Here is a 25,476-nt window from a genome sequence, read left to right as displayed (position 1 = left end):
TCAGACTCCAGAATATTGGCTAAGTAGATGAGGAGTGAGGATGCATTTCTCACGTAGGGGACCACAATGGCTCCCCTAGTCTTTTTTGAATAAGTTTGTTTGTTTGTTTGTTTGTTTGTTCATTTCCATCTGAGAAGATGGTTGGATAGCCCATATTCAGCTACATTAAGCTGGTCTTCCATTGGGTCCAGTTGGATGTGAGGTGGGACCACTTCACCGGGTTAAACACCCTGCTCTTTGCGATGAAGAAATGAAGCGGGATCTTTTTCGTGCATGAGTTTTTACTCTCTCATAAACGGGAGCTCCATTTTATGTCCTATCCGAGGGACAGAGTGTTTTGCCTCTTGCTAGAGGGGACGGTATGCTTACACACAACACTGCTCAGTCCAGACTCGGGTTCGAACCCGGGCCCTTAGGATCGTGAGGCAGACGCGCTACCGACTGAGCCAACTCACCGCCCTTCAGTGATGAAAAATGGAGCAATTGTTGCTTCCTAAAGGCTTGAATACGGAATTGAATAACCTACAATACCACCAAAAAAAAAAATGTTTTTTTTTTTTTAAGTTCGCAGTGGAGGGACTGTAAAGTACATGTTATTACAGAGAAAAAATATGGAACAGAGAGTGAATGAAAAGAAATTATAAGGTAAGTGAGAAGTATAAGAAAGTGGTAGAATCTTGGAAATCAGGTGTAGAGTAAATTATAGTGTAAAGTATCATTTATAAGTGAACTGATGGACATTGAAATGCATGTTTTATACTTAAGTAATTCCATTTCACCTTTTTCTGTCATCTGAAGATTTTATCTTCAAAATACAAACCCGATACATGAAGTTTGCATTAAAACATATATGCAACAGCCTGATATTTAAGATGAGTTGCACAACTGTAGCTTATTACGTAACCCTGTAAGTACTTGTGTTATTGCGACGACAATCAAGATAATACTTACGACATTGGAAAAGCAAAACAAAGACAGACCGTCCTTGACGTAGATCACAGGCTGGGTAATGTCAATGTTATCTTAGCTTCCTCATCATGCACAGAGGCCTTCAAGAGTTTTACGTCATGCCCATGGCTTTTCTATGATACTGGACTGCGTCAGAGAGGTGACGAAGGTGTGCCCTCGTGCGTTGCAGCTCATCCTAATCCCAGTAAAAGCGTTACACGGGGGCGCCTCACCTATTTGGACAGGTGGATGTAGATTAGCTCAACTAGTTTGAGACGAAGTAGAACGTAACCAGAAATAACGCCTTTAAAACTAGCGGAGACAGCAATATAATAGAGAAACTCTTTGTCAGTAGTTTTATCAAATGTTTCTGATGAGCAATGACGGCTTAAGATGTGATTACACCAAGTCTCAAGAATTAATGTACCGAATCAGAGGACTGCCCCCTCACCTTCTTTGATCCAAGGCAAACGTAGGTCCAAATCAATACCCATTGAGTTGATTCACCAAGCGTGTTAACCCCAACAAAAGGCAAAGCGTATCCCTCATGGACACAAGCAGTGAAAGGAAAGTGACGACATACCACAAGATATGCATTGTGTAGACAGACGTCATCTTCCGAGCTGTAATGTTTGCTGTGGCGATTCTTGAGAAGGGTGAAACGTATAAATATGGCAGGATCAAGATGTTTTCTTCAGATCACTCGTCAGGAGCAGAAGAAGAAACACCAGTCTGCAGTGAAGAAACGACGAAGCCAACTGACAGCATTAGAAAGAAGACACTGTAAACCTCGACTCGAAGAAAGAATTTGGAAACCAAACAGCGAACATTTGAAAACCTACAAAACAGCGAGATGAAAGGCGCGCTTCTTTTAGCGATTGTTGCCCTGCTGGTCCCGGGCTTTCTCGCCGTACCGGTCGGCAGCGGAGTCCTCGACAGACTCGCTCGAGATGTGCATCTTCAGAAGGATGAGCCAATGGTAAGACATTAATCAAAATTGATCTCTATTTTAACTTTTGTTTCGTTCATCTTTTGATTGTTCGTTTTCTTTTCAATTTCATATAGTTGCTACATTTGTTACACTATATAATAGCGTGTTTTTTTTTAACGGTATGTACAAACAACAACCAATATTATTTTCATCTTTGCGTTTGTTTGTTGTTGTTTTTCAGGAAACTGTTCCCTCTAAGAAAGAAGTGGATCTCTCCGTCTCGGAAGAGAAGCCCGTGGCATCTCACCAAGAGCCCAAAGATGAAGAAAATACTCCAGGAACTTTTCAGGGAGACATGATGTTGACTGATGAACAGCTGAGGGAAGTCATGGAGGCCATCGATGACGAGAAAGCTGGTCGCAAGAAGAGGAAGGCTGTATCGAACACTTTGACCCGCTGGGATCAGAATATCGTACCTTACGAAATCTCCGGTTCATCGAGTAAGTCTATAACATTTACCTTAACTCAATTCAGTTTGTTTAGAGCTGAATTTTCAGTGACGTATAATAATGTATCAAACATCATTCATCAACTTTCACCACGGCTTTCTCGAGATTCAACCATTTAATATGATACATATTATATGTTTCATATAGTCATACTTGATAATGATCATAATATTATGCCTCCTTCGGCAAACAAAACCGCGGATTCTCTACAAAATGTAGTCATAAGCTGTGATTGTGATTTTTCCCCTCTTGTGAACGTTCTTGAAAAGCTCATTGTTGTCATCATGATGATTGTGATTTAGGTAATGACGTTGATGTGATCCGCGCTGCCATGGACCACTGGGAACAGCACACCTGTTTGAGATTCGAACCTCGAACCTCACAGCACGCCAATCAACTGGGACACGGAACCTATCTGAACTTTATCAAGGGCGGTGGATGCTGGTCCTACGTTGGAAGGTTCTCCTCATTAAGCAACTCGCCCAGAGCTCAGGAAATTTCCATCGGATCTGGATGTGAATACGTGAGTTTGCTGTTATCCTTGTTTCGCGGTATTCAATTCAATAAATTTCCAAATACATAATTCCAGTGATTAAAATTTGGTTTGCCTTTTCAGTGTTTATAGGTACAATCCTTTTTCTGCTTTTATGTGCAGCGCAGTGAATGCAAAAGATGCGGTAACTCATCACTGGCAAGACTGAAGAAAAAAAAAGTGTGCCAGTAGTTATTGATTCAAAATCTGTATTTTGTGGGTGATGCATTATGATCTTAAATTCCTATCTTTGATTATTATTTTTCTGTGATTATTATTTTTCTTTATTCCCCTTTCAACAACAGCTTGGCATCGTCGCCCATGAGATCGGCCACGCCATTGGTTTCCATCACGAGCAGTCTCGACCTGACAGGGACGATTACGTTACGGTCCATTCCGAAAACATCCTGTCTGGATTCGAAGGCAACTTTGAGAAATATTCCTGGAACCAAATAACAACCAGCAACGTCGAATACGACATCGGATCGGTCATGCACTACGGATCTCATGTAAGTTTAAAATTTAAAATGGAATCTGTGATTAAATGATTATTACGACCCTATAGGACTAATGCAAATGATAAAAGCAGAAAGGTAAATTCGGTGATGCTTTAGGATGTTCTAATATTTTTTCTTGCATTTCTCGTATCTTTATCATCCTTCATAATAATTCTCATCGCAGAATAGAAATGTCTAATGCTAAGTCTTATTACAATGATGCATCTTTCTCCTTGTATCCAGGGTTTCTCCTCCAACGGTCAGCCAACCATCACAACCATCGACCCTCTGCAGATGCATCGCCTTGGAAACCGAGAGGGCCTCAGCTTTGCTGACATCAAACTTGCCAATCTCATCTACAACTGCAACGACGGCTGTAGCAGTAACCTGGCCTGCCAAAATGGCGGCTACCAAGGTCCCAACTGTGACTGCGTGTGTCCTCCAGGATTCAGCGGAGACCTGTGTGAGAACGGTGACGGCCCGACGGAACCCGAAGGATGCGTCTATAGACTGACCGATCCCGAAGGAGAGATCATGTCACCAAACTACCCGAATAACTATGACAACAACCAGAACTGCCTGTACATGATTGAGGTGAGATATTTTGATTACCCTACCGCATTTGTATTTGTACGAAGCGCAATTGCATGTCACTTTTTCAATAAGTAATTTCTATTTTTCCCCATAGATAATTTATTATCCTTGTACTTTTTAAATGTTGCACGTTTATTGTTACCACTTTGTCATTCACTCATTGGTCATAAGTGAATTGATAAATGATACGAAAATATTCACACTATTTTCATTTCTGCATTGATCTTTCCAGGGAGCTCCAGGTGCTACAATCACACTCACCTTCATCGACATGGACATCGAGTCCCACTCTACATGCGCTTACGACTCCGTGGAAGTCCGCACTGGAGATGTTAGCTCGCCGGGACTTAAATTTTGCGGCACCGCCCTACCTGGGGTGCAGATGTCGACCGGAAACCAGCTACTGGTGGCCTTCACCTCCGACTACAGCGTGACAAGACGTGGCTTCAAGGCTACGTATGTCATCAGTAATCCTGAACCTCCAACTACACTCCCGAGTACGACCAACGGTCTTGGAGAATTCGTCGGTACTTGTGGAGGAGATTTCTTGGGGAACAGTGGGACGATGGCCTCTCCAAACTACCCAGACAACTACGACAACGGCTTGTTATGCGTCTACACCATCGAGGTCGATTCTGGTCGTCGAGTCGAACTCAGCTTCCACGATTTCCTGATTGAGGACCAAAGGAGGTGTAGCTGGGACTACCTTGAGGTGGACCTCGGAGAAGGAGTCAAGGTGCCAATGAAGTAAGTATTGCTGTCATGAGTCAACATTAATCATATCCATCCACTTTAACTGAAAGTTGTCATTCATTTACCCGTCCCTGATTTAGGTAAATAATGAAGGGTTAGCATTGACCGATGATATTGAAAATGTGTATGGAGAAGCTAGAATTCGATAATTCTTTTCTTCTGTCCATCAGTTTCCATTCAATTCTTCTCTTGACAGAATACCTCATTCAAACTTGTTTCGTGAAAGACCAGTTTGTTGAAAAGAAATATGGCTCAAATCTTGGAAATAACGCCCTGAAATATTCATCAATTACGGAAGTTGTTCACTACATTTAACTCCATACGATTTTCACTAAATAAGTAGATTGAAATAAAAAAAAACAGTAGCTGTTTCACAATTGCATGTTACTATAGATGTGATACTAACTGACTGTGTCGCTATTTTATGTTACTTTCTCAGGTTGTGTGGGTCCGACTATCCGATTGGTTCTCTGGTTTCTATTGGTAACAAAATTGAGCTGACTCTAAGGACCGACGGAAGCGTGACAGATAGGGGCTTTGCTGCAATATACCGTGCAATCGACCTGTAAGAAGCATCACCGAAGACACCTCGAATTCCACAAACTCGAAATTACCTTTCCGTTTGTAGTCTGCGAAAACGTATTGCTTACAAATCACGTGGAAAGAAAGAAATATTATGAGTCAGGAAATTATCACATTCCTTTCTTCGTTTGTTTGTTTGTTTGTTTATTTGTATGTTTGTCTTTTATTTTGGAAAGGCCGTTATCATGATTTTACAGCAAGATTAATTTGTTCTGTTTACTCTTTAATCATTCGAGATTAGTGACAAAAAAAAATAAATGAACCTGATTGAAGGAAAGGGAATATTTCTTTTAGAAGCCTAAAGTTGTTTTAAAGGAGAAATCTAACCAATGTTGCTTGAAGTGATGATAAAGACAAGATTTTGTGTTCATTCTGCACAGCTGAACCTTTGCCATAGAGTATTATTGTCAGTGCTATAGAAATACTGAAATGTCAAAAGCCAAGATTATTGTCCTAAAAATTTGCATGTATATTCGAACTGTGTATTGATATCCGTCTGGTACGGCTGGATAACTTGTTTCGCTTAAAGAATCATATTCCAGGTATCTCATCTATGCATTGATTGTATTTATGATACTTTGTATGTTGGAATTTATGATTGTATTTATGAAACATTGTGTAATGGAATTTATGATTGCACATTTATTTATGTATTTATAACTTAACCGTCTGGGACGGCTGGTAGTGAGTCAAAATATGATATTAAAATGTTTTGATAATTATAAACACGTCATCGTAATATGATCATTGATTTGTTGAGCTCCTGTCATGTATGATGAATGGGTATGTGTGGAACATGAAAGTGTGTGATATGCGCTTGTGTGTACCTTGTGCATGTTTGGAGGGTATAGGCCTACAACAAAGACATGTCAATGTCAGCGATCGGAAGGTGTTTTTATCTATTTGAACAGTGTTCAAGTCAGTTTTTTCGTAACACAATCCTAAAGGCTTTCACTATTTGTCTTTGCAAAACTCTGATATTTTGAAATCCACATTTACTTATCTCTCTCCCCCATTATTATATTATATATAATATTATACTAGTATGTATGTATATTTGTGCGTTTGTGAACATATGTTTGAGTATGTACCATAATCATAAATTATGTTCAGCTGTTTTATTCCCCCACCCCTCGTGTAGTACTCATGCAGGCAGAAAAGCAGTTGTTTATATATATATATATATATATATATATAACATACACACACACACACACACACACACACACATATATACACATATATATATACATACATACATATACACACACATATATAATATATATATATATATACATATATATATATATATGAAGGGTGGGTTTGCAAAAACCGATAAGTTCATTTTTGAAGATTTTGAAGTACGATCTCTGTCATAAAGTACAAAATAATACCTTTTAAATGATATATTGGTCACTACATAATAGGTATATTTTTGAAGTTATGGTCAAAAGAAGCAAAAATTTTCTTATTATTCTTTTTATTTTTCTTGACCTTTAATCGCAAATATCTCCATTTGGCAAATATGGACTTATCGGTTTTTGCAAACAAACTCTTCATATATATATATATATATACATATATGGAGAGAGAGAGAGATTTTTTTTTTTTGGGGGGGGGGCGGGGGTGGGGGGGAGGGGGTGGAGCCCCATGACTCAGTTTTTTCAGCATGGCAATGAACACAATATAATACACAGCTTAACAGTATAGAAACACATACAACAGTATGAATTTGTAACTGATAGATGGGGAGTATATACAGCATAAAATATTGGGCAAAAATATTTAAAATATGGTCCTAAAATATGTAATACGTTGGCAGAAATTCAGCAAAAAAAAAAAAAAAAAGGAAATGGACATAACCACTGTTTGTGTGTGTGTGTGTGACAGACATACAGACAGATATAAAGGGATAGAGGGAGCAGTTGAGATTACTGACCAGGTGTAAATGCAATTTTTTGTTTTTTCCTTGTACTATTTCAAAAGCCACCTTTATTCCAATAACACAGAAAGCAGTCACATTGTTTAATTTTTTTTTTTTTACAGAAAAAATCATTTAATAGCAATTTCATTCAACATAGAATCCATTCACTTTGTCATCTCATCATATCTCTGATTTTCATATCATTCTGTGCTTAAAGGACAAGTTCACCTTCATAGACATGTGGATTGAGTGAATGCAGCAATATTAGTAGAACACATCAGTGAGAGTTTGAGGAAAATCGGACCATCTGTTGAAAAGTTATGAATTTTTGAAGTGTCTGCTCAGTCACTGCTGGATGAGAAGACTACTACAGCTGATGATGTCACATGCGTACAACAGTATACGGAAAATATAAAGAGAATTTCACAAAATGTTACGTTTTGAAAAAAGTGCACATTTCCTCCACTTGTCACTGATGTATGTTAAGGGTAATATCATTCCCCCTGCCTTCTGAAAGATGGAAGTCAAGCATTCTCTTATTATGCGAGTAAAGTGAAAATATGTTGAATTTTCTTTATATTTTCTTTATATTGTTGTACACATATGACATTAAAAGCTGTAGTAGTCTTCTCATCCAGCAGTGACTAAGCAGAAACTTCAAAAATTCATAACTTTTAAATGGATTGTCCGATTTTCCTCAAACTGTTGCTGATGTGTTCTATTAATATTGCTGCATTCACTCAATCCACATGTCTATGAAGGTGAACTTGTCCTTTAAGACAAGAGAGACGGGCAGTGTCTGGGTATCAACATTTCCATTACATCATTCAGCAAATGCCATGTTAAAAGTGACAATGATGTATTTGACTTCATTCCAACTCTTCCAACTTTCACCTGTAAAACTGAGGAGAAATGTAAAAGTGATTGTGCACTGTATTACAATTTAGGCTGTTCTAAGTGCTTTTTTTTTTAATGATACCCAGCTTGTACTGACAATACAAAAGTTAAAACTGAATGCTTTCTTTGAAAGTAATGAAGTGTTGCCTCTGGAGATTTTGCCCCTAAATTATGCACATGATATATTCTGAAGAAAGAGCAATATGACAAGTTAAGAAGCAGAAGGGGTACAAGAAGAGGCTGCTTATCCTCCATTTCATCAACTCGGTGGCATATACAAGTGCAAAAAGAGCACTGAAACTGGTTATCATGTATATATGAAGTCTGAACACTTCCATTACATCATTCAGCAAAGGCCAGAATTAATAGTGACTGCATTTCACCATCATTTTTGTGTTTAGTTGCCTCATTTTAAGTTATGACAATGGCAAACCAGATTCATTCCAACCTTCTTTCACTTCTGCTTGCGAAGCTGCCTTACTTTTTTTAAGACAACAGAATTGCTACAATATGTCTTTATAGTAAATATGTCAAGTATAATATGTGCTGTGATTGGTTAGATTGCACCATGTGAAAATTTCAGTGTAGTGCACAGGGGGGGGGGGGGGAGAGAAATTTAAGATAAAGCCCACTTTAGTTCTTGCGGTGTATTCATACAGCACAGGACGCAGAAAATAGAGAGTTAATACACAAGTCTGCTCAGCACTACGTGGCTGTACATAAACAAGATCACTGTAAAAGTGGATGTTTTCGCGCGACTAATTTTTCGCTCTTGGCCGGGTGAGAAGAGTTTCGCGTGTTTTTAACCCGTTGAGGACGAGTCCCGAGTATACTCGGGTAAGAGTCTATGAGAAATGCGTGTTGTAGCAAAATCAAACCGTCCTCAACGGGTTAATTCCATGGAATCAAGACACCAAGTACAGGAACATACGGCAAGCAAAAATATTTGTGTGCTTTTATTTTCGCACTAGTTTCTGGTTGCGCGAAATGCACGAAAATTTCAACACCGTGAAATTTTCCACTTTTACAGCATACTTTATACTTTACGCACAAAACCAATAGTAGATCTTGTACTGCCTAGGCCTACAGAAAAGGCATGTACATCTATGGGTCTTTTTATTATTGCTGTTAATCCATGTTCTATTGATGCACCAGTACTGGACTAAAGGACTCCAAATACGAAATTATCCCTTGTGTAGTTCTATTTCATCTCGGCCTGTAGCCTCAATGAATCAAAACAGCACTCCTGAAAACTTTGTTTTATAATCTAGTACAGTGCATGATAGAGCATGCACTAATTGTATAATGTTTTATGTCCATTGGGCATGTGTGGTTGTCTTAATTAATTTGTGAGCACTTCTGACATCAATTCAATCCTAGCTTTTGCCACACAAGTAAGCATTACATTATAAACTGATGAGACCCAACAACATGAACAAAATGATATATGCAATAACAATATACAGAGTCAGGATAACCATTATTTTTTTATGTAATATAAACCTGATGTAGAATTTCAGCACATTTTACACATAGATTATCAGACTGCAACACAGTAGGATTCCCTAGAATCACATTAAAAACAAAGAAGAAAAGGAACAGAACTGCAACAACTAAAAGAAAGCCTCTTGATAGGAAGAAACTCAAAGCCATTCAGAAAAAGCACACAATGGTACCGGCTAATCTTAATTACTGTTGTTGTTTGTTGTTATTCAGTTGTGAATATTTATGCCTAAGGCTATGGCCGTAGTAGTCTAAGTCTAAGCACATACACGCATACAACTATCTTGCGCTGGAACAGCATTTAAATTATTCACCTTAAAAAGATTGGGGGGGGGGGAGGTGAGTAGGCTCCCAAGATCTCTGTTATCTATTGCCTTTTTGATACCAGTACAGCACATGTTGAGGTGAGGATTCAGCTTTAACGTTTTGCGAGATATCTAGAAACCACTCTATGAATGTTAAAGAGCATACAATTCTAAGGGGAATCAAACGTTTATTTGATGAAAATCGGTTTTGAAATGACTGAGATATCAAAAAACAGTAATGGTAAAACAAAGAGATCCTAATAAGAGTAGTGGCCTGTCAAATTTATTATGATTGCTTTTTTTTTTGTATCTCAGCCATTTCACGGCCAATTTTCATCAAATAAACATTGAATCCTTCTTGAAATTACATGCTCTTTCATATTTCATAAGAGGTTTCTCATTATGTCACAAAAAAATTGTTATAAATCTGATGTTAGGTCTCGACCAAAACTATACTCTCCCTTTAAACTCAGGTATAAATACAGCTGTAAATGAATTAGTCAAGTATAAAAGAATTCTTATTAGAGCTAATCACTTATGCAAATACGGTAATTTTTCAAGAATTGTTGGATTTTTTTTCAGTTAATTTAGTTTTTTACTTATTTTAAATGGATGTGAAAGGTGATAGCAGGTAAATTTTTACAGCAAATTGTATTAGTTTGATAACTCAGTCAAATTTACAATTATGCTAATTAACTTTAATCAATATTCATGTAATACAATTTCAAATTGCAAATTGATTCACTGTAAACAGAATCAGAACTGTGCCAGAAATGAGTGTTACAATTTGTATTTCTTGTGTTTTACAGTTTTATCATATAACTTAGTTATATATCTCATTTCTATATAAAATTTCAGCACAGTTCAGTGGTGAGGAAGCTTTGTGCAGTTTTTAAAATACATCGAGTTCTTTATATTCAGATATGCTTTTTCAGCTGTGCCTTTTAGGCTGCGTTCATGCGAAACTAGAATTGCGTTTCTAAACACGTTTAGTCGCTAAACGTGTTTAGTTGCGTTGCGTTCATGCGATTTTTCCATTTAAACGCGTTTCAAAACGCCGATCTGAAACGCGGAAAAAAGGGCGTTTTGAATCATGATTCTGCCAGAATCACGATCGCAGAAACCGCATGAACGCAACCGTGATTTCAATCATGATTCTATGACGTCATTGTGCGCTGTGCGCATGCGTGTCTCATGGGGTATCCCACAGCTTCTAGTTCTGTTCGCGCGCTTGTGTACGTTTTATGAATCGTGTGTTTTGGTACCATACTTGCACTTGTTTGTTTACATCAACGCCGCACACCGATTCTATGCTCGTATCTAACGTTAACTGTTTAATATAATAATACATGTAATTACTCTCCGACTGAGTTGATAAAAGTAATGGTTGCAGCGCTGTGTCTACCAAGGAAAACAATTGGAGAGACGAAGAATTAGTATTATTCCTCGATCTGTTCTTCGATCTGTGGGCAGAGCCTGAATGCCACAGCTTATCGGAAAGTATTCACCGAAGTAAAAACGTAACGGCCTGTACAGTTGGAATAAGGAGGTCCGGCTCGAGTTGCAGAGACAAGGTCAAACTGCGCAGTGCGCTGCGCAATGGCAAAGGATGAGCTGAGCCAGAATCAGCGTTGCGAAAGCCCGCATGAACGCTCTTCCACTGAGACCGTGATTTGAAACGCCGTTTTGAATCATGATTCATGTTTGTGATTCTGGCTACGAAATTCGCATGAACGCGGCCTTAAACACAACTAGCAAATATGTAAAATTCTAGGGTGCTGTTCGTTATTCCGAAGGTTCGTTAATCCGAAACACACAAATTTCCTATACCTAGAGGTTCGTTAAACCGAAAATGAAAAAGGGTTCGTTAATCCGAACATTTGTGGCATAATTCCGAACGTTCGTTATTCCGAAGGTTCGTTAATCCGAAAATTAAATAGGGTGCGTTATTCCGAAGGTTCGTTGAATGAAATAGGGTCCATAACAAACCTTCGGAATAACGGGCTTTGTTTCATTTGGGGATTAACGAACCTTTGGAATAACGAACCTTATTTCATTTTTGGATTAATGAACCTTCGGAATAACAAACCTTATCACAATTTCAGAACCTTAGGAATAACGAACCTTCGGACTAAGAACCTTGAGAATAACAAACCTTTGGAATAATGAACTGTAACCAAATCTTAGTGACACAGAATCTTAAAATGTAATCTGACACAACTGTGTATAATATTGGCACATTTTTGGAATAAAAGATGCTTGAGAAACAAAAAAGGAGTAACAGGGCATTGTTAGATCTTTTTGCATTTTTAAACAATCACAAAAATGTTTGTGTGTGTGCGTGTACATGTGTGGGTGTGTTTAGGGGGCATCATAGCTCCACAGTCTTTTTAAGGTTAAGAAGTAGAGTACCTCATTAGTTCAGTGCTGAAACGTGAAGCAATTGCTTTCTAAAATCTTACAGAAAATATTGCATCACAAAGTAGAGAGTCTGAAAATACAGGTCATACTAGAAATTCAATTTCTAGGCATCTTTACGAATGTATAATCATAGTCATCATCATTATCAGTTATCACCAGTGGGTAATGACTATAGCTGACGCAAGTCTTCATGTGTCTGTGTATGTTGTAAACTCATTGCACTGGAAGTCACTGCGGATGGGCTCCCTCTATGTTTCCATGGCAACACAAGCACATTAAGCACTCCACAGAAAATATTGCTCATTTAATATACACCTTTCTACTTCAAGTCATATCATTCCTTCATGTGTTATGACTTCCTAGATATTTCTGAAAACTTCCGCAGCAGTTCGTCGGCTGCCATCCCTGACGTGCACCTGCCAGCCATCACCTCCTCCTCCCACCGCTGGATGTCCCCTCCCAGCTCTCCACTCTCCCGGAACTGCTCCATCATCCGGTCCTTGATGTGCTGCCACATCCACACCCGCCGCTGCACCTGACGCTTCCTCACCAGCTCCCCCGCCCGGCTCATGATGCCACGGTACTCCTCCATTGTCTGCCATGCCTTGTCCAGCCCATCACCCGTCTTGGAGGACACCTGTTTCACCTTTAGTGGTTTAGTTTGTTTAAAAAAAGAAAAGAAGGAGATGTCAGTAATGACTAAGGGTCACAGGATATATTTGACAGGAAGAATCAAGTTGGAACATGAGTTATTCATGAAATGCAAACCAAAGTCATCACTTTTTTCCTTTGTCTTGTATTTCTGTGCGGCAGTGTAAGTTCTGTGTAATATCTCTTTACAGGTTGAAGCTGACACTGACAGTTTTAAAATGCAAAATGACACCATAAAATGGTATTCAAACTTGATAAAATGTAGCACACACTAACAAAGAACAAAGCATGAGACACCCTTAAATCCAAAACTCCAACAAACATTGAAAATGAAACAGGTGAATATCACAAACTATAAGAATATGACATTCTGTTTAAAGATACAGGAAAAGGCAAAAAACAACAACACATTGCAGAACACTGTTTAAACATGTCTCTCATATGGCAGTAACTGATCACATTAGTCACTCAGAAAAGTAATTTTCAGAAATGTTAGTCATTCAGAAATTAATATCTGTGCAGATCTTTCACATCTATGTAACAATCTATGCTTACTCAGAAAAGTATGAATCTAGAATGAATAAGAGACAGCAAAAACAAGTTCCATACCTGTGGCTTCCACAAGGGGGACCGCGTGTACATGAGTTTGACAGCACTGGTGTACTCGCTGCGTATCCTCCTAGCCGGAACGAGGAGCTCTCCATCCGCCTTGTTGATGAGGATGAAGTCAGCCCGCTCGACGATGCCTTTCTTGAGGCCCTGCAGCTCATCGCCCCCTGCTGGCGGGATCAGGAGAACCAACATGTCCACCATGTCTGCTACTGCATACTCAGACTGGCCAACACCTGAATGTAGATGACCGTTGCAAAATGGAGTTACAAATACCAAAAATGATGTGCCAGTATCTTCTTACTACAATGTTCCTTAACCCATTGAGGACGGGCTGATTTTGCTACAACACGCATTTCCCATACACACCTGCCCGAGGATACTCCAGACTCATCCTCAATGGGTTAACAGGGGGCATATAAAGGTTTGAAGCGAAATGGGGTGGTGTATAGGGTCAAGCCTGGAGCAGGTTCTTGTACTTTGCACTGATACAGGTGCAACAGTAATGCTGTTTCGCACAATTATTTTTTTTTTCAATGTAAAGTTGCTCACCAAAGAGAAGGACAAAACAGTACTACTCAACACTGCTTTTCACAAATTTCATATATCACCATGCAAGAGAACAGAAGTTTTATGTCTGGGTCATGTGTAAACTGAATTTGACATATGGCCCATTCTCAGTAAAAGCGTTCAAATACGGAATTTTGGTGTCGCCGACATTCCATGACAGTTTGCCGTTCCCTGAAACCTATTAAATACTATTTAAGTGTTTATAATATATCACGAGGACTTTATTTGTTAAAAATAAACACGATCAAATGCGGTTGTCTGCCTTTTTGTATAAAATTTTGCTGTTAAACTTCGTTAAGACCCCCAAAACGCAGTGTCGCCGGCTATTTCAGAATTATGTTTTATTGCTCCTCTCCGTCCACAAACACACTTTCCAAATATCATTTTCATGGACGATGAGCATATCATATGTGCTAATCACAATACTCAAAAAGTTTCAAAATTTTTATTGACTTCTTTTTTTATAGCCTTTTGAAACCTGTCGCCAAATTCACCGCCAGATACGTTACCAGTTTCTTTAGTGTTACAGCATTGGGAAAATAACAAGACTATGCAATGACCCTGTGTATACGAAACCCTGAGGATATACTTAATACACTGCAAGTACTTAGATTTTTTGTGCAACAGCTCTTTATTGAGAATACGGTATAATGTTTGAAATATCGGTTTTCTACACTTTTATTTGGACAGATACGTTACATACTTTTCACGCCACCCACTGCGACAGATATTGCAATGTCAGACAAATTGTATATTATACATTACTCCTCGGAATGACGCATCGATTCAACATTAAAGTTTAGTACAAGTGAGAAATATTTGGTAGATATCGCTCTCATAATAATATGATCGACCATATACGTTACCACAGATACGTTACCCCAGATACGGGACCGAATTTTGCTCATTGGTCTTGTGCTTTCTGGGGATCAAATCTGGTCAAAATTCATCCCTACACATTACATGCTTCGTTTTGTTGGACCTCAGGATTATATTCTTACACCAAAAGGACAGAGAGGTGAAAAAGAGCAACACTTCCACATGATTTTTCTTTGTGCGTCAGTGTCTCACAACTTAATGCCAAGTTTTCCGACAGATACGTTACCACATAATCAAAATGCTGAAAAGAAATTGTAAATGTTTTTACAAACAAATCGTTGTTTGCTCATAAACTCCAAAGTTCTATTCTATAAAACCCAGCCACTTTCATATTCTATGCAACAACTTTGAACGTTTATTTTACAAGACGAAGCTAAGATTCAGCGTATCAGTTTTTTGCTTTTCAGATTTAGCAGATACGTTACGTATAATTCAGGGCACCCACGGTGACAAATAATGTTATGTAAAACAAAGTGTTCATAGAACAGTTCTGCATAGAATGACGCTTCCATAAAAAATTAAAGTTATGTTCAAATGAAGAATATTCAGTAGAAATCGCTCTGTAACTTCACCGACAGATTCATTTACGGTACGCCAGATACGTTACCAAACTTTGAAAGAGTAAAAAGTAGTTTATGAAACGCTTCCGAGAAAAGTTTCAGTGTTCTGTTGCATATTTATTCTAGTGTTTTTCAACATATGAAGAACTACTCAAGATTCATTGATAAGTTGAACAATTATTCATTCATTTTCATTAAAAGGGATGAGCCAAATACGTTACCATAGGTCAAACAACTGCTTAGCATATCGAGTTCATAGAGACTGTACCTACTTCCTTCTAAGTGCCTGCAAAAATATATTTTTCAAACCTTGTTTGCATTATCCATCAAAACTTAATGAATATTTACAGTCAGATGGCTAAATACATTCAGACGTAAGATGAGAATATTCTGTGAATGAAGAACTCAGCTTTCACATTTAGGGCTCTTTTCCACTACATTTCATAGTTTAAATATTACGTACAATGTTTAAAATGGTTAATTTGGGCTTACATCATTCATTTTTACATCAATTCATGAGGTAAATAATTAAACAGGTGATATTTATTAATTCATACACAACTAAAATTATTACTTATATTTTACCAGATACGTTACCAAAGGTGATTCGATGTTTTTCAATAGTTATTTCCCCAGGAAAGCAATTCATATTTGTTTCCTGTGGAAATTCCAGATCGGATCGTTCCCTTTGCATGATTTGTGGGATTCGAAACTTTATTTGTAAGCGAAATTTGGTAAAAATACAAAGTGAATCTTAAGGTTATATTTCATTTCAGCAAAAAGCATATTTCAACCTACCACACAGAAATAATTTCTACCAATTAGCAAGGGATGACAACATCTTTACCTCTGGAAAAACCTCAATATCTTTAGGGGGGACAGATGTCTTTTCCTGAACAGAAATTGGATCAAAACAATAAAATCTAATTCAGAGTTAGGAGTCCATTACAACATGTAAATTTGCGGTAACGTATCTGATTGGTGATCAAAAATCATATATGATGCTCTATTTCAATTCATTTTTACTCAATAAATGGCCATCATTTAGAATGTTCCACTTTTTGTTTCGTATTTGACCGGTTTTGAAGTTTCCGAAAACACATCTTTGAATGTATTACTTTGTGGTTGATTTTTCGGTTTTACTCACATGGAATTGAACACTTAATCTGAGAATGGCCCATATGTCGTCAAGTAAAAAACAAACAAACAAAAAAGAAAAACCCATCCTGATCAAATTTACAAATCTACAAGAGTGCTTGCTCAGTGACATATAGACTGTGACATGTTCACCTATATCATGCCCATTATATATTGCCAACTTGAGTTCAGACGTGTGCTTGCATCAGTTACCAATTGTTTCCACCATGATGACATTGTAGCCAGCAGCTTCACAGAGCAAGATGGCATCATTGGTGTTCCTGGTGACCCCGCCCAGTGTTCCTGAGGATGGTGAAGCTCTGATGTAGGCGTTGGGATCACGCGACAGCTCAGTCATACGCGTCTTGTCGCCAAGTAGTGAGCCTTCATTAATGATATGATGTGACATTCAAGATGATGAAACAACAGTGAATGTGATTGTATTCTGTCATAATCTGCTGAAATATTCTAACTGATTGAAAATTACAATTCAGCTCAAGGGAGCACAGTCAGCAATTTCGTAACCTTTATTTCACCAAAATCTGCAGAAATTCTTGAAAAAACAGCTACAGCAATGATCTACAATTTAACACACAAATATTCTATATTTGTTAATAATTATGATGTTTGTGGTAATGTGATTTTATTGGATTTGTCATTACAGGTCTTTAGAGGGAGCAATAACACAACTTAATACTTTAGATAATTACTTTTAACTCTCACTGGCCATTTCAGCTTGCAATAAAAGTTGACACAAATCTTTTCAAGCTTTCTACAACACAAATTCAGATGGGGGAAAAAAAAATCTGAGATAGGTGTTACAAAACATAAATCCAAATTCAATGCTTGCCTGCTTGCCTAGGGCTACTAAAAGTAGCTATCTGGACAGTAAAATGAATGGGTATTTGTCTGTTCAAAATACAGTTGCATCAGGTCCACTGAGGTAACCCACTGAATAATAGTCCCAAGTATACTCAGGCAGGTGTCTATGGGAAATATGTATTACATCAAAATCAGCCCATCCTCAACAGGTAAACCTAAGGCCAATTTGGGCAGTGGGAGAATGTTTTTTTGTCAGTTATTTTTTTTTCTTCTGCTTTTTACTGGTTAGCAAGTGGCAGCAAGAAAATAAAAGAGGTTAAAATCCATCACAATTTGTCTTGGCATGATTCTAAAACACAGGTGGAAGACCCCATGTAAAACTACCAAAAAAAAAAAAAAAAAAAAATCCAAATCACTCACCTCCTGTGATAGACGATGATGGATCTACAGCCAGCACCGCAACACGATGTCCCTGTGCAGTCAGTTTCTTGCCCATGGCTTCTATGAAAGTTGACTTGCCAGCCCCTGGTGGCCCTGTCAAACCTGTATGACCCCCAGGAGAAATAATCAGAGTCAATTCAACATGACCCTACTGACACTGGCGATTTACTAAGTTGCATGTAAAACACGTCATGGTGTTCTATACTTAGTGTCTATTAAAGTCAGTGGCGGATCCAGAAGGGGGCGCAACGGGCACTTGCCCCTCTTTATAATTTGTTAAAACAAAAGAAATAAAAAGATAAACAGGAGGGGCGTGTGCCTGCCTTTATATTTGTAAAGGTGCCTCCCCTTTATGGAATTCCTGGATCCGCCCAAGCCCTGTAAGTCTCATTAAGGGTCTGTACTGTGACACATTTAAATGCTGTGTTGTAACCTTGAAATCATGAGATCTTCAAACATTGCAATTGCATTCACTTTGCAACAGCCATGAGGCAGGCACATTTCATTGATAGAGTTTCTGAGAGAAAATCAAATATTCCTAAACAATAACAACATTCACAGAACAAAGTCACCACCTGCACTTTTCAATTTCAAACTTCTGAGGTGGTAACAAGTAAATACCTGCGTTCCAGCTCCGACGGGATCCTGAATGTCTACTTTTAACTCCACAGCTTCATATTAATCCACTACTTGTCATCACAATGGATCACTGAACAGTATGTACGAACATAAGTTTATTTCCCATAGCAGTTTCTTTCCACAATCCTAAAAATATTGTGTTAAGATTGTTGATGAATAAGCCACACAACTCGGAAAAACTACCTACTATTCAACTCACCAATCCTGAAGGATGGGGGAATCCCCCTATGCCGGATCTGCTCTTGCTTCAGATGTTCCAGGACTGCTCTGAGAAGGACCTGGGCCTGCATCTTGCCCTTCTTGTTTGTGGACTCCACAACAGTTATCGCCCGAGCCAGGGCCCATCTCTCGCCAGCTAGGAGGGCCTCACTGAGCTCCTTTGCATAGGCATCTTCTACCGGCTCAGCATCATTCTTGGGTGCTGCATCTGCACTCCATCTCGCCGTCAGGCTCAACTGGCAGGCCGGTGATGCAGATATGGATCTGCCATGGAGCAGTAGATTGCAATTACTTTGAGTCACGTGTTGGAGTGCTCTGAGGTAGTTTTGACGTTGAGCATTGCGTGAATGCAAGTGTCCCTGAGGGAGTGGCTGGTAATGTGGTGCACTGAGAACTGAGAAAGGCCTGGTGGGTGATGCACTGGGAATACATGACTGTCCATGAAGACTTGCTGCTCCGAGATACGTATGCCAATTTTGACGAGTGCTTTTGCCGCGTCCCCGTCCAACCTGGGGTCCTTCAGCTGTCCAAACACAACTCGCATGACCGGGGTAAATTGTCTGCTGGCCGGAGTTAGCTGCCAGTGATGACAGTGAGGCAATGCCGTCCTTTAGCTTCCTATGGCAGTGACTACAGACCACAGCCAAACCTCTCGCCCCTCTTGAACGTAGTCTCATATTCTGCAGCAAAGCACTCATGGTGCTAACAAATCTCTCTAGATCATCAAACTCCTAAAGAGTGTAGTTGCAGATTGGTAGAGATGTACAGCGATGTCTTTGGAAGTATTCTTCTTGATTTTGTTCTAAATCTGTAAGAAAAGAAAAATGCATCACGATTTCATAGAAATATATAGATTTCACTTAATACGATGATGGGATTAAATGATTGACAGATACTAAGAGATTAAAACTTTCACATTCTTAATCATTCATAATCATAGGTTTGGGTATACATTGAGTGACCTTGCATAAAACCAATAAACGCAGTAGGCCTACTGTCTCGTTAGTGGAAGCTCACTGGAAACTTGGAAATTTGAAATATTACTAACTAGAAATGTCACTACGGTGACTGGTATGCCTCTGCCATAATGCCTCCGTAATGCCTGGTTCTCCCAATAGGTCTAGAGTACTTCTTGACAATGTGAGATGACATTTTCACGTAACTGGCAGAAAATCAAAACGACATATCTGTCAAAAATTTGTTGAGTGTTTACTTTTCTTAAACTGGGCTTCATTTGGATGGATAGCTAAATTGTTTAAGAGAGCAGGTGAAAATATGGTAAAAATTTGACATCTGATCATTTTCAGCATTTAATACTGTAAAACAAGGAATGTTCGTGTGTATTTTAATTTCACAAATTTCGTAACCGTTAAGATTCGCGAAATTAAAATGCATGCAAAAGTTCTTGTATACACTAGAATCTATATTGCATTGAATGCCATTGGCAATTCATGAAAATTTCATGCCGCAAAAAAAAGTCTGTCAGCTCCAATTCGCAAAAATGCAGGGACAAGCATCAAGCTGTTTACGGATTACGTTCTTTTCCAATCCATTGCATAACCTTGATGATCAAATCCAACTCCAGGAGAACCTAGATGTTCTCAAACAGTGGGCGACTTCCTGGCTGGCAGATGGGTATCAACCCCTCCAAATGCCAAACTGTGCATGTTATAAAAAGCAGAATTGAGAAGTCCAATAGAACTACTACTACTAGGTATATAGATCTATACAACGTAGGAGTCAACCTGCCTGTCAGTCGTGGACAAATGCTCCTACTTGGCTTGGGGATGCACCCTTCCAATGACATGTCATGGAACCATTGCATTGACCACATTGATTGTTATGGATCTTCAGTGAGCTGCTGAAGGCCAAGCAAGGGTCGCCAACTCTGTAAGAATTATAACATAACTGATTACAGTTTGATTTGAGAGCCCCTTCCCCTCTTTCACCGGTTAGACTCTAAAGTAATTATGAAAAGAGGGATATAGGCTCTAGAAGATCTCAATTACATACAACTTACCATTCTGTGTCTGTGATGATGGGTGTTCTCTGTGAGTGTTAGTGTTGGCTAGGTGGCCACGATTTTCTTGTAATTTTACTGGATTCGTATCTTCTCGTATGGCGATTCCAAGCCAGCCACGGAGATGGGAGTGAGCACAGTTTTGCAGCGTATAAATTTCGAGTGTCCGAGAGAAAGCTGATAGTAATACTAGCAAAGATTATCTACGATCTGACCTCGATACAGTAGTCGTGCTGAAGCGGAGCCTTCGCCTTCGCGGCGCCCAAGGTTGAGGCGTAGACATCAGCAAATGCCCGGGGTATGCTGCCAGCTGCTCTAGCTACAGCTCCAAGTCGTGTCCAAGCAAGGTGGCGCATCAATCCCACCGAACTAAAACATAGTGGAATGCGTGTCCCTATTCCCAACATACACGAGACCGTGCAGCCAAATTTACCGTGTTGCGTCGCCATCTTGTTAGGTCAATTTTTCCTTATATGGAGTGCACGCTTAGGCGCGGTCAGACTGGGCCACTGGTACGCGCGCAAGCAAGAGTACGCCGTCCAGTGGCTAGTGATTATGACATAACAATGCACGTTTGTACATGACAATGGCCTTGCGCTTCGGAGACATAGCCCGCAAACAGATCGAGAAGTTTGGCGGAAAGTTACGTGGAAAGTTTGCGGTCACACTGGCAAAACTTAGAGTTAAACTTCTCGATCTTTTGCCAGTCTGACAAAGTCGATAAAAAGGGTCTAGAGCTCGACGAAATCATGTGTGCACGGGCGCTGTGTGTAGGCTGTATGGCGGCTATGCGGAGGACTCACATTAGTTCTTTTAACATGTTTGCGGCGTGTTTTTTTTTCTTGCTGTTGAATTTCTATAATGCTTTATCAAATCTAGAATTACATATGCACCGTAAATAAATCAAGTTTCTTCATTAATAAGCACTTTAATTTAGGCATAATGCTCGCCACTAAAAGAAGTTAGGCCCAGAGTTTCAGTTGCTCATCAAAAGCAGGCAAGATCCTGCGTCTGTCTTATTGCTTCATATCATCAGTGCTTCCACTTTTCAAGGTCAGTCCTCCTGAAATCGACACTAAAAACTCCTGGAATTTACAAGAATATCCTGGAATTTTTCAAACAGGCTACAAATACATGATTAATTGTGAGGTAAAAATGACAGAGGTAAAAATGTCATAGTAAAATGGCAGAGGTAGAAATGGCATTGTTCAAAGATTTAGGAGTGATCCCTGAGGTCACTCCAAAATGAGTGAAAATGAACATTTTCACTAAAATTCACTCTAAATTCACTATTTTTGTATTCACTCCTTTAAGAGTGAATATTTTCACTAAATTTCACTCTAAATTCACTATTTTTTGTATTCACTCCTTTAAGAGTGAATATTTTCACTCAATTTTTTTTTAGAGAGAGTATGTAGCACAGGAGTGTAGGAACATTAGTAGAGCATTTTGTGATACCCATATATATATATATAACATTTTCGTGTAATTAATGATTTGTTTAACCCCTAATTTGGGGGGGGGGGGGAATACGGAACATCAAGCGCTGAGAAATGAGACAACCTGGAGAGAAATTAGATAACCATCATGACCAAAGTAGGATTTACTTTATGCTTCGGGGAGAAATGTAACACTATGCCCTATTGAATTTCTCCCAGTGATAACAAAAACAGTAAAAGATCCCTGCCAATTTTTCATACCTGCATGTCTGTTATCAAGCAATTTTATTTTCAGAAGTTTGCACACTTATTAAGATACCTATTAACATAGTATAGGACCTACGAGATCTAAGTTTGATATTTTACTGACAAGATACCTGTAGAGCTGTATGGTAGTCAATATGTCCTTTTTCAGGTGTACCGAGGCTCATACTGATATAATTGGATTGTTGACTTGCCGACCATTTTTCAACTTATATACATGAGTTTATATTTCTCCCCGTGTCCCATTTCTCCCCGGTCTCCCCCGTGCTTTAATTATTTCAGGAGAAGGCACGAAAAGCGCGTATTGCTAGAAAGGTGTCAGAAACATGAACGAAAATAAAATCTCTGTCACTTTTACCTCGTCATCTTGCATTTCTACGACTAAATTTTTATCAATGACATTTTTATCTCTGCCATTTTGACCACTGACATTTCGACCACTGACAACTTTACCTCTGACATTTGTACCACTGTCTTAATTATTTACCTCTGCCTTTATTACCTCTGACATTTTTACCTCTGCCATTTTTACCTCTGCCATTTTTACCACTGCCATTTTTATCTATGCCATTATTACACCGAATTGAACGTACCTCCTTGATCATACCATATACCTCCCGTGTTACCAGTGTGTGCGCGATTGATGAGGAAGTGGGGGTGGGGTGCGCGATATGACGCGTGCATGAACAATCGAAAATGAGAGAGTGGTTGGATCCACATAGCGTGCATTCCATATAAGGAAAAATTGCCCTATCAAAATGGCGGTGGTAGCAAGTTTTGGTGGCTGCGTATTTCCTGGGTGAACCACCGAACTAAAACATAGTGGAATGCGTGTCCCTATTCCCAACATACACGAGACCGTGCAGCCAAATTACCGTGTTGCGTCGCCATCTTGTTCGGGCAATTTTTCTTTATATGGAGTGCACGCTTAGGCGCGGTCAGACTGGGCCACTGGTACGCGCGCAAGCAAGAGTACGCCGTCCAGTGGCTAGTGATTATGACGTAACAATGCATGTTTGTATGACAATGGTTTTGCGCTGCGGAGACACAGCCCGCACTCTCCATATAAGGAAAAATTGCCGTAACAAAATGGCGGTAGTAGCAAGTTTTGGTGGCTGCGTATTTCCTGGGTAAACACGCATTCCACTATGTTTTAGTTCGGTGGGGTGAACACGCATTCCACTATGTTTTAGTTCGGTGATCAATCCACGAAGTCAGGACTTGCGCCCTCTACGTTTCTGAACGCGTGACAAACGTAACCCATGACCTCCACGACAAGTACTCAGTGGTTATTATATACCTCATAGATTCCTGTCATCTGATTGGTTAAAAGTGGAGTCATAAAAATAGCTGTGCCCCATTTTTGATCAAAATGACGTCATGATTTACTGTGCCCGGGGCATAGAATCAACTGTGCCCTGTAAATAGGTTTGGAGACAGTCGCAACCCCGTACACATAGATCACTCATATGTAGGCACCAATGATACGACCGCCGCGCGCTGTCGATCAGCGTTGATTACGAGTGCTGTAAAAGAGACTAGAATCTATATTTTCGGTATCTATATTTTGGAATCTATATTTTCGGTATATAAAACAAATAATGACAGCTTGATATTCGGGGCACAGTTAAAATTATGTAGGCCCTCGGTGATGTGAAAACCATAACTATGCCCTCAGTTTCAAATTTTACATTTCAACCTGACCCTTGACCCCCAAAGTCCCAAAAGATAACTGTCAGCTGGCAGTACATGCAGGGACAAGCATCAAGCTGTTTACGGATTACGTTCTTTTCCGATCCATTGCATAACCTTGATGATCAAATCCAACTCCAGGAGAACCTAGATGTTCTCAAAGAGTGGGCGACTTCCTGGCAGATGGGTATCAACCCCTCCAAATGCCAAACTGTGCATGTTATAAAAAGCAGAATTGAGAAGTCCAATAGAACTACATGTACTACTACAAGGTATTTAGATCTATACAACGTAGGAGTCAACCTGCCTGTCAGTCGTGGACAAATGCTCCTACTTGGCTTGGGGATGCACCCTTCCAATGACATGTCATGGAACCATTGCATTGACCTCACTGTTATGGATCTCCAGTGAGCTGCTGAAGGCCAAGCAAGGGTCGCCAGCTCAGCGTTGATTACGAGTGCTGTAAAAGAGACTAGAATCTATATTTTCGGTATCTATATTTCGGAATCTATATTTTCGGTATATAAAACAAATAATGACAGCTTGATATTCGGGGCACAGTTAAAATTATGTAGGCCCTCGGTGATGTGAAAACCATAACTTTGCCCTCAGATTCAAATTTTACATTTTAACCTGACCCTTGACCCCAAAAGTCCCAAAACCAGCTGGCAGTACATGCAGGGACAAGCATCAAGCTGTTTGCGGATTACGTTCTTTTCCGATCCATTGCATAACCTTGATAGCTTGATACCTTGACAGCTTGATATTCGGGGCACAGTTAAAATTATGTAGGCCCTCGGTGATGTGAAAACCATGACTATACCCTCAGCTTCGCTTCGGGCATAGTTATGGTTTTCACATCACCTTGGGCCCATAATTTTAACTGTGCCCCTCATAGCAGTCATTATTTGTATACTAGTAGACTACTACAAAATCAATATTAATGTACTTGTAAAGTGATATCTTAGTACAATGTACCTTGTTTTCATACTATAAATTATGGGGAGCAGATTCATCCTGCTCACTTTTCTTGGTATAGAAGTATAGATACAAATAAACATTTATCAATTAGCGACTTCCACCTTCGCGAAATAATTTCAAATAGTACTGAAATACATAGAGCACAAAATTAATTTGT

The 25,476-nt window shown here is 39.2% G+C and overlaps 2 protein-coding genes across 2 annotated transcripts; one reads left to right on the top strand and one right to left on the bottom strand.

The window, feature by feature from the left end:
- The first annotated feature begins 2,219 nt into the window (after nt 1–2,219).
- Nucleotides 2,220–5,333, top strand: LOC140235115 (protein SpAN-like). The gene is made up of 6 exons (XM_072315156.1): nt 2,220–2,379; nt 2,691–2,911; nt 3,226–3,429; nt 3,661–4,011; nt 4,244–4,758; nt 5,204–5,333. Exons 1-6 carry the CDS (start codon nt 2,235–2,237, stop codon nt 5,331–5,333), a joined length of 1,566 nt encoding a protein of 521 aa, XP_072171257.1. The 5' UTR covers nt 2,220–2,234.
- A 7,401-nt stretch (nt 5,334–12,734) lies between these two features.
- Nucleotides 12,735–21,075, bottom strand: LOC140235073 (methylmalonic aciduria type A homolog, mitochondrial-like). The gene is made up of 6 exons (XM_072315110.1): nt 20,944–21,075; nt 18,904–19,731; nt 18,045–18,167; nt 17,016–17,186; nt 13,657–13,892; nt 12,735–13,042 (listed from the first exon to the last, which is right to left on the bottom strand). Exons 2-6 carry the CDS (start codon nt 19,619–19,621, stop codon nt 12,746–12,748), a joined length of 1,545 nt encoding a protein of 514 aa, XP_072171211.1. The 5' UTR covers nt 19,622–19,731; nt 20,944–21,075; the 3' UTR covers nt 12,735–12,745.
- Between the last annotated feature and the right edge of the window lie 4,401 nt (nt 21,076–25,476).

The sequence above is a fragment of the Diadema setosum genome, chromosome 11, assembly GCF_964275005.1.
Source record: "Diadema setosum chromosome 11, eeDiaSeto1, whole genome shotgun sequence".
In the NCBI taxonomy this organism is placed as follows: Eukaryota; Metazoa; Echinodermata; class Echinoidea; order Diadematoida; family Diadematidae; genus Diadema; species Diadema setosum.
The sequence above is the reverse complement of the archived record's forward strand: the minus strand, read 5'-3'. Positions and strand labels throughout refer to the sequence as shown.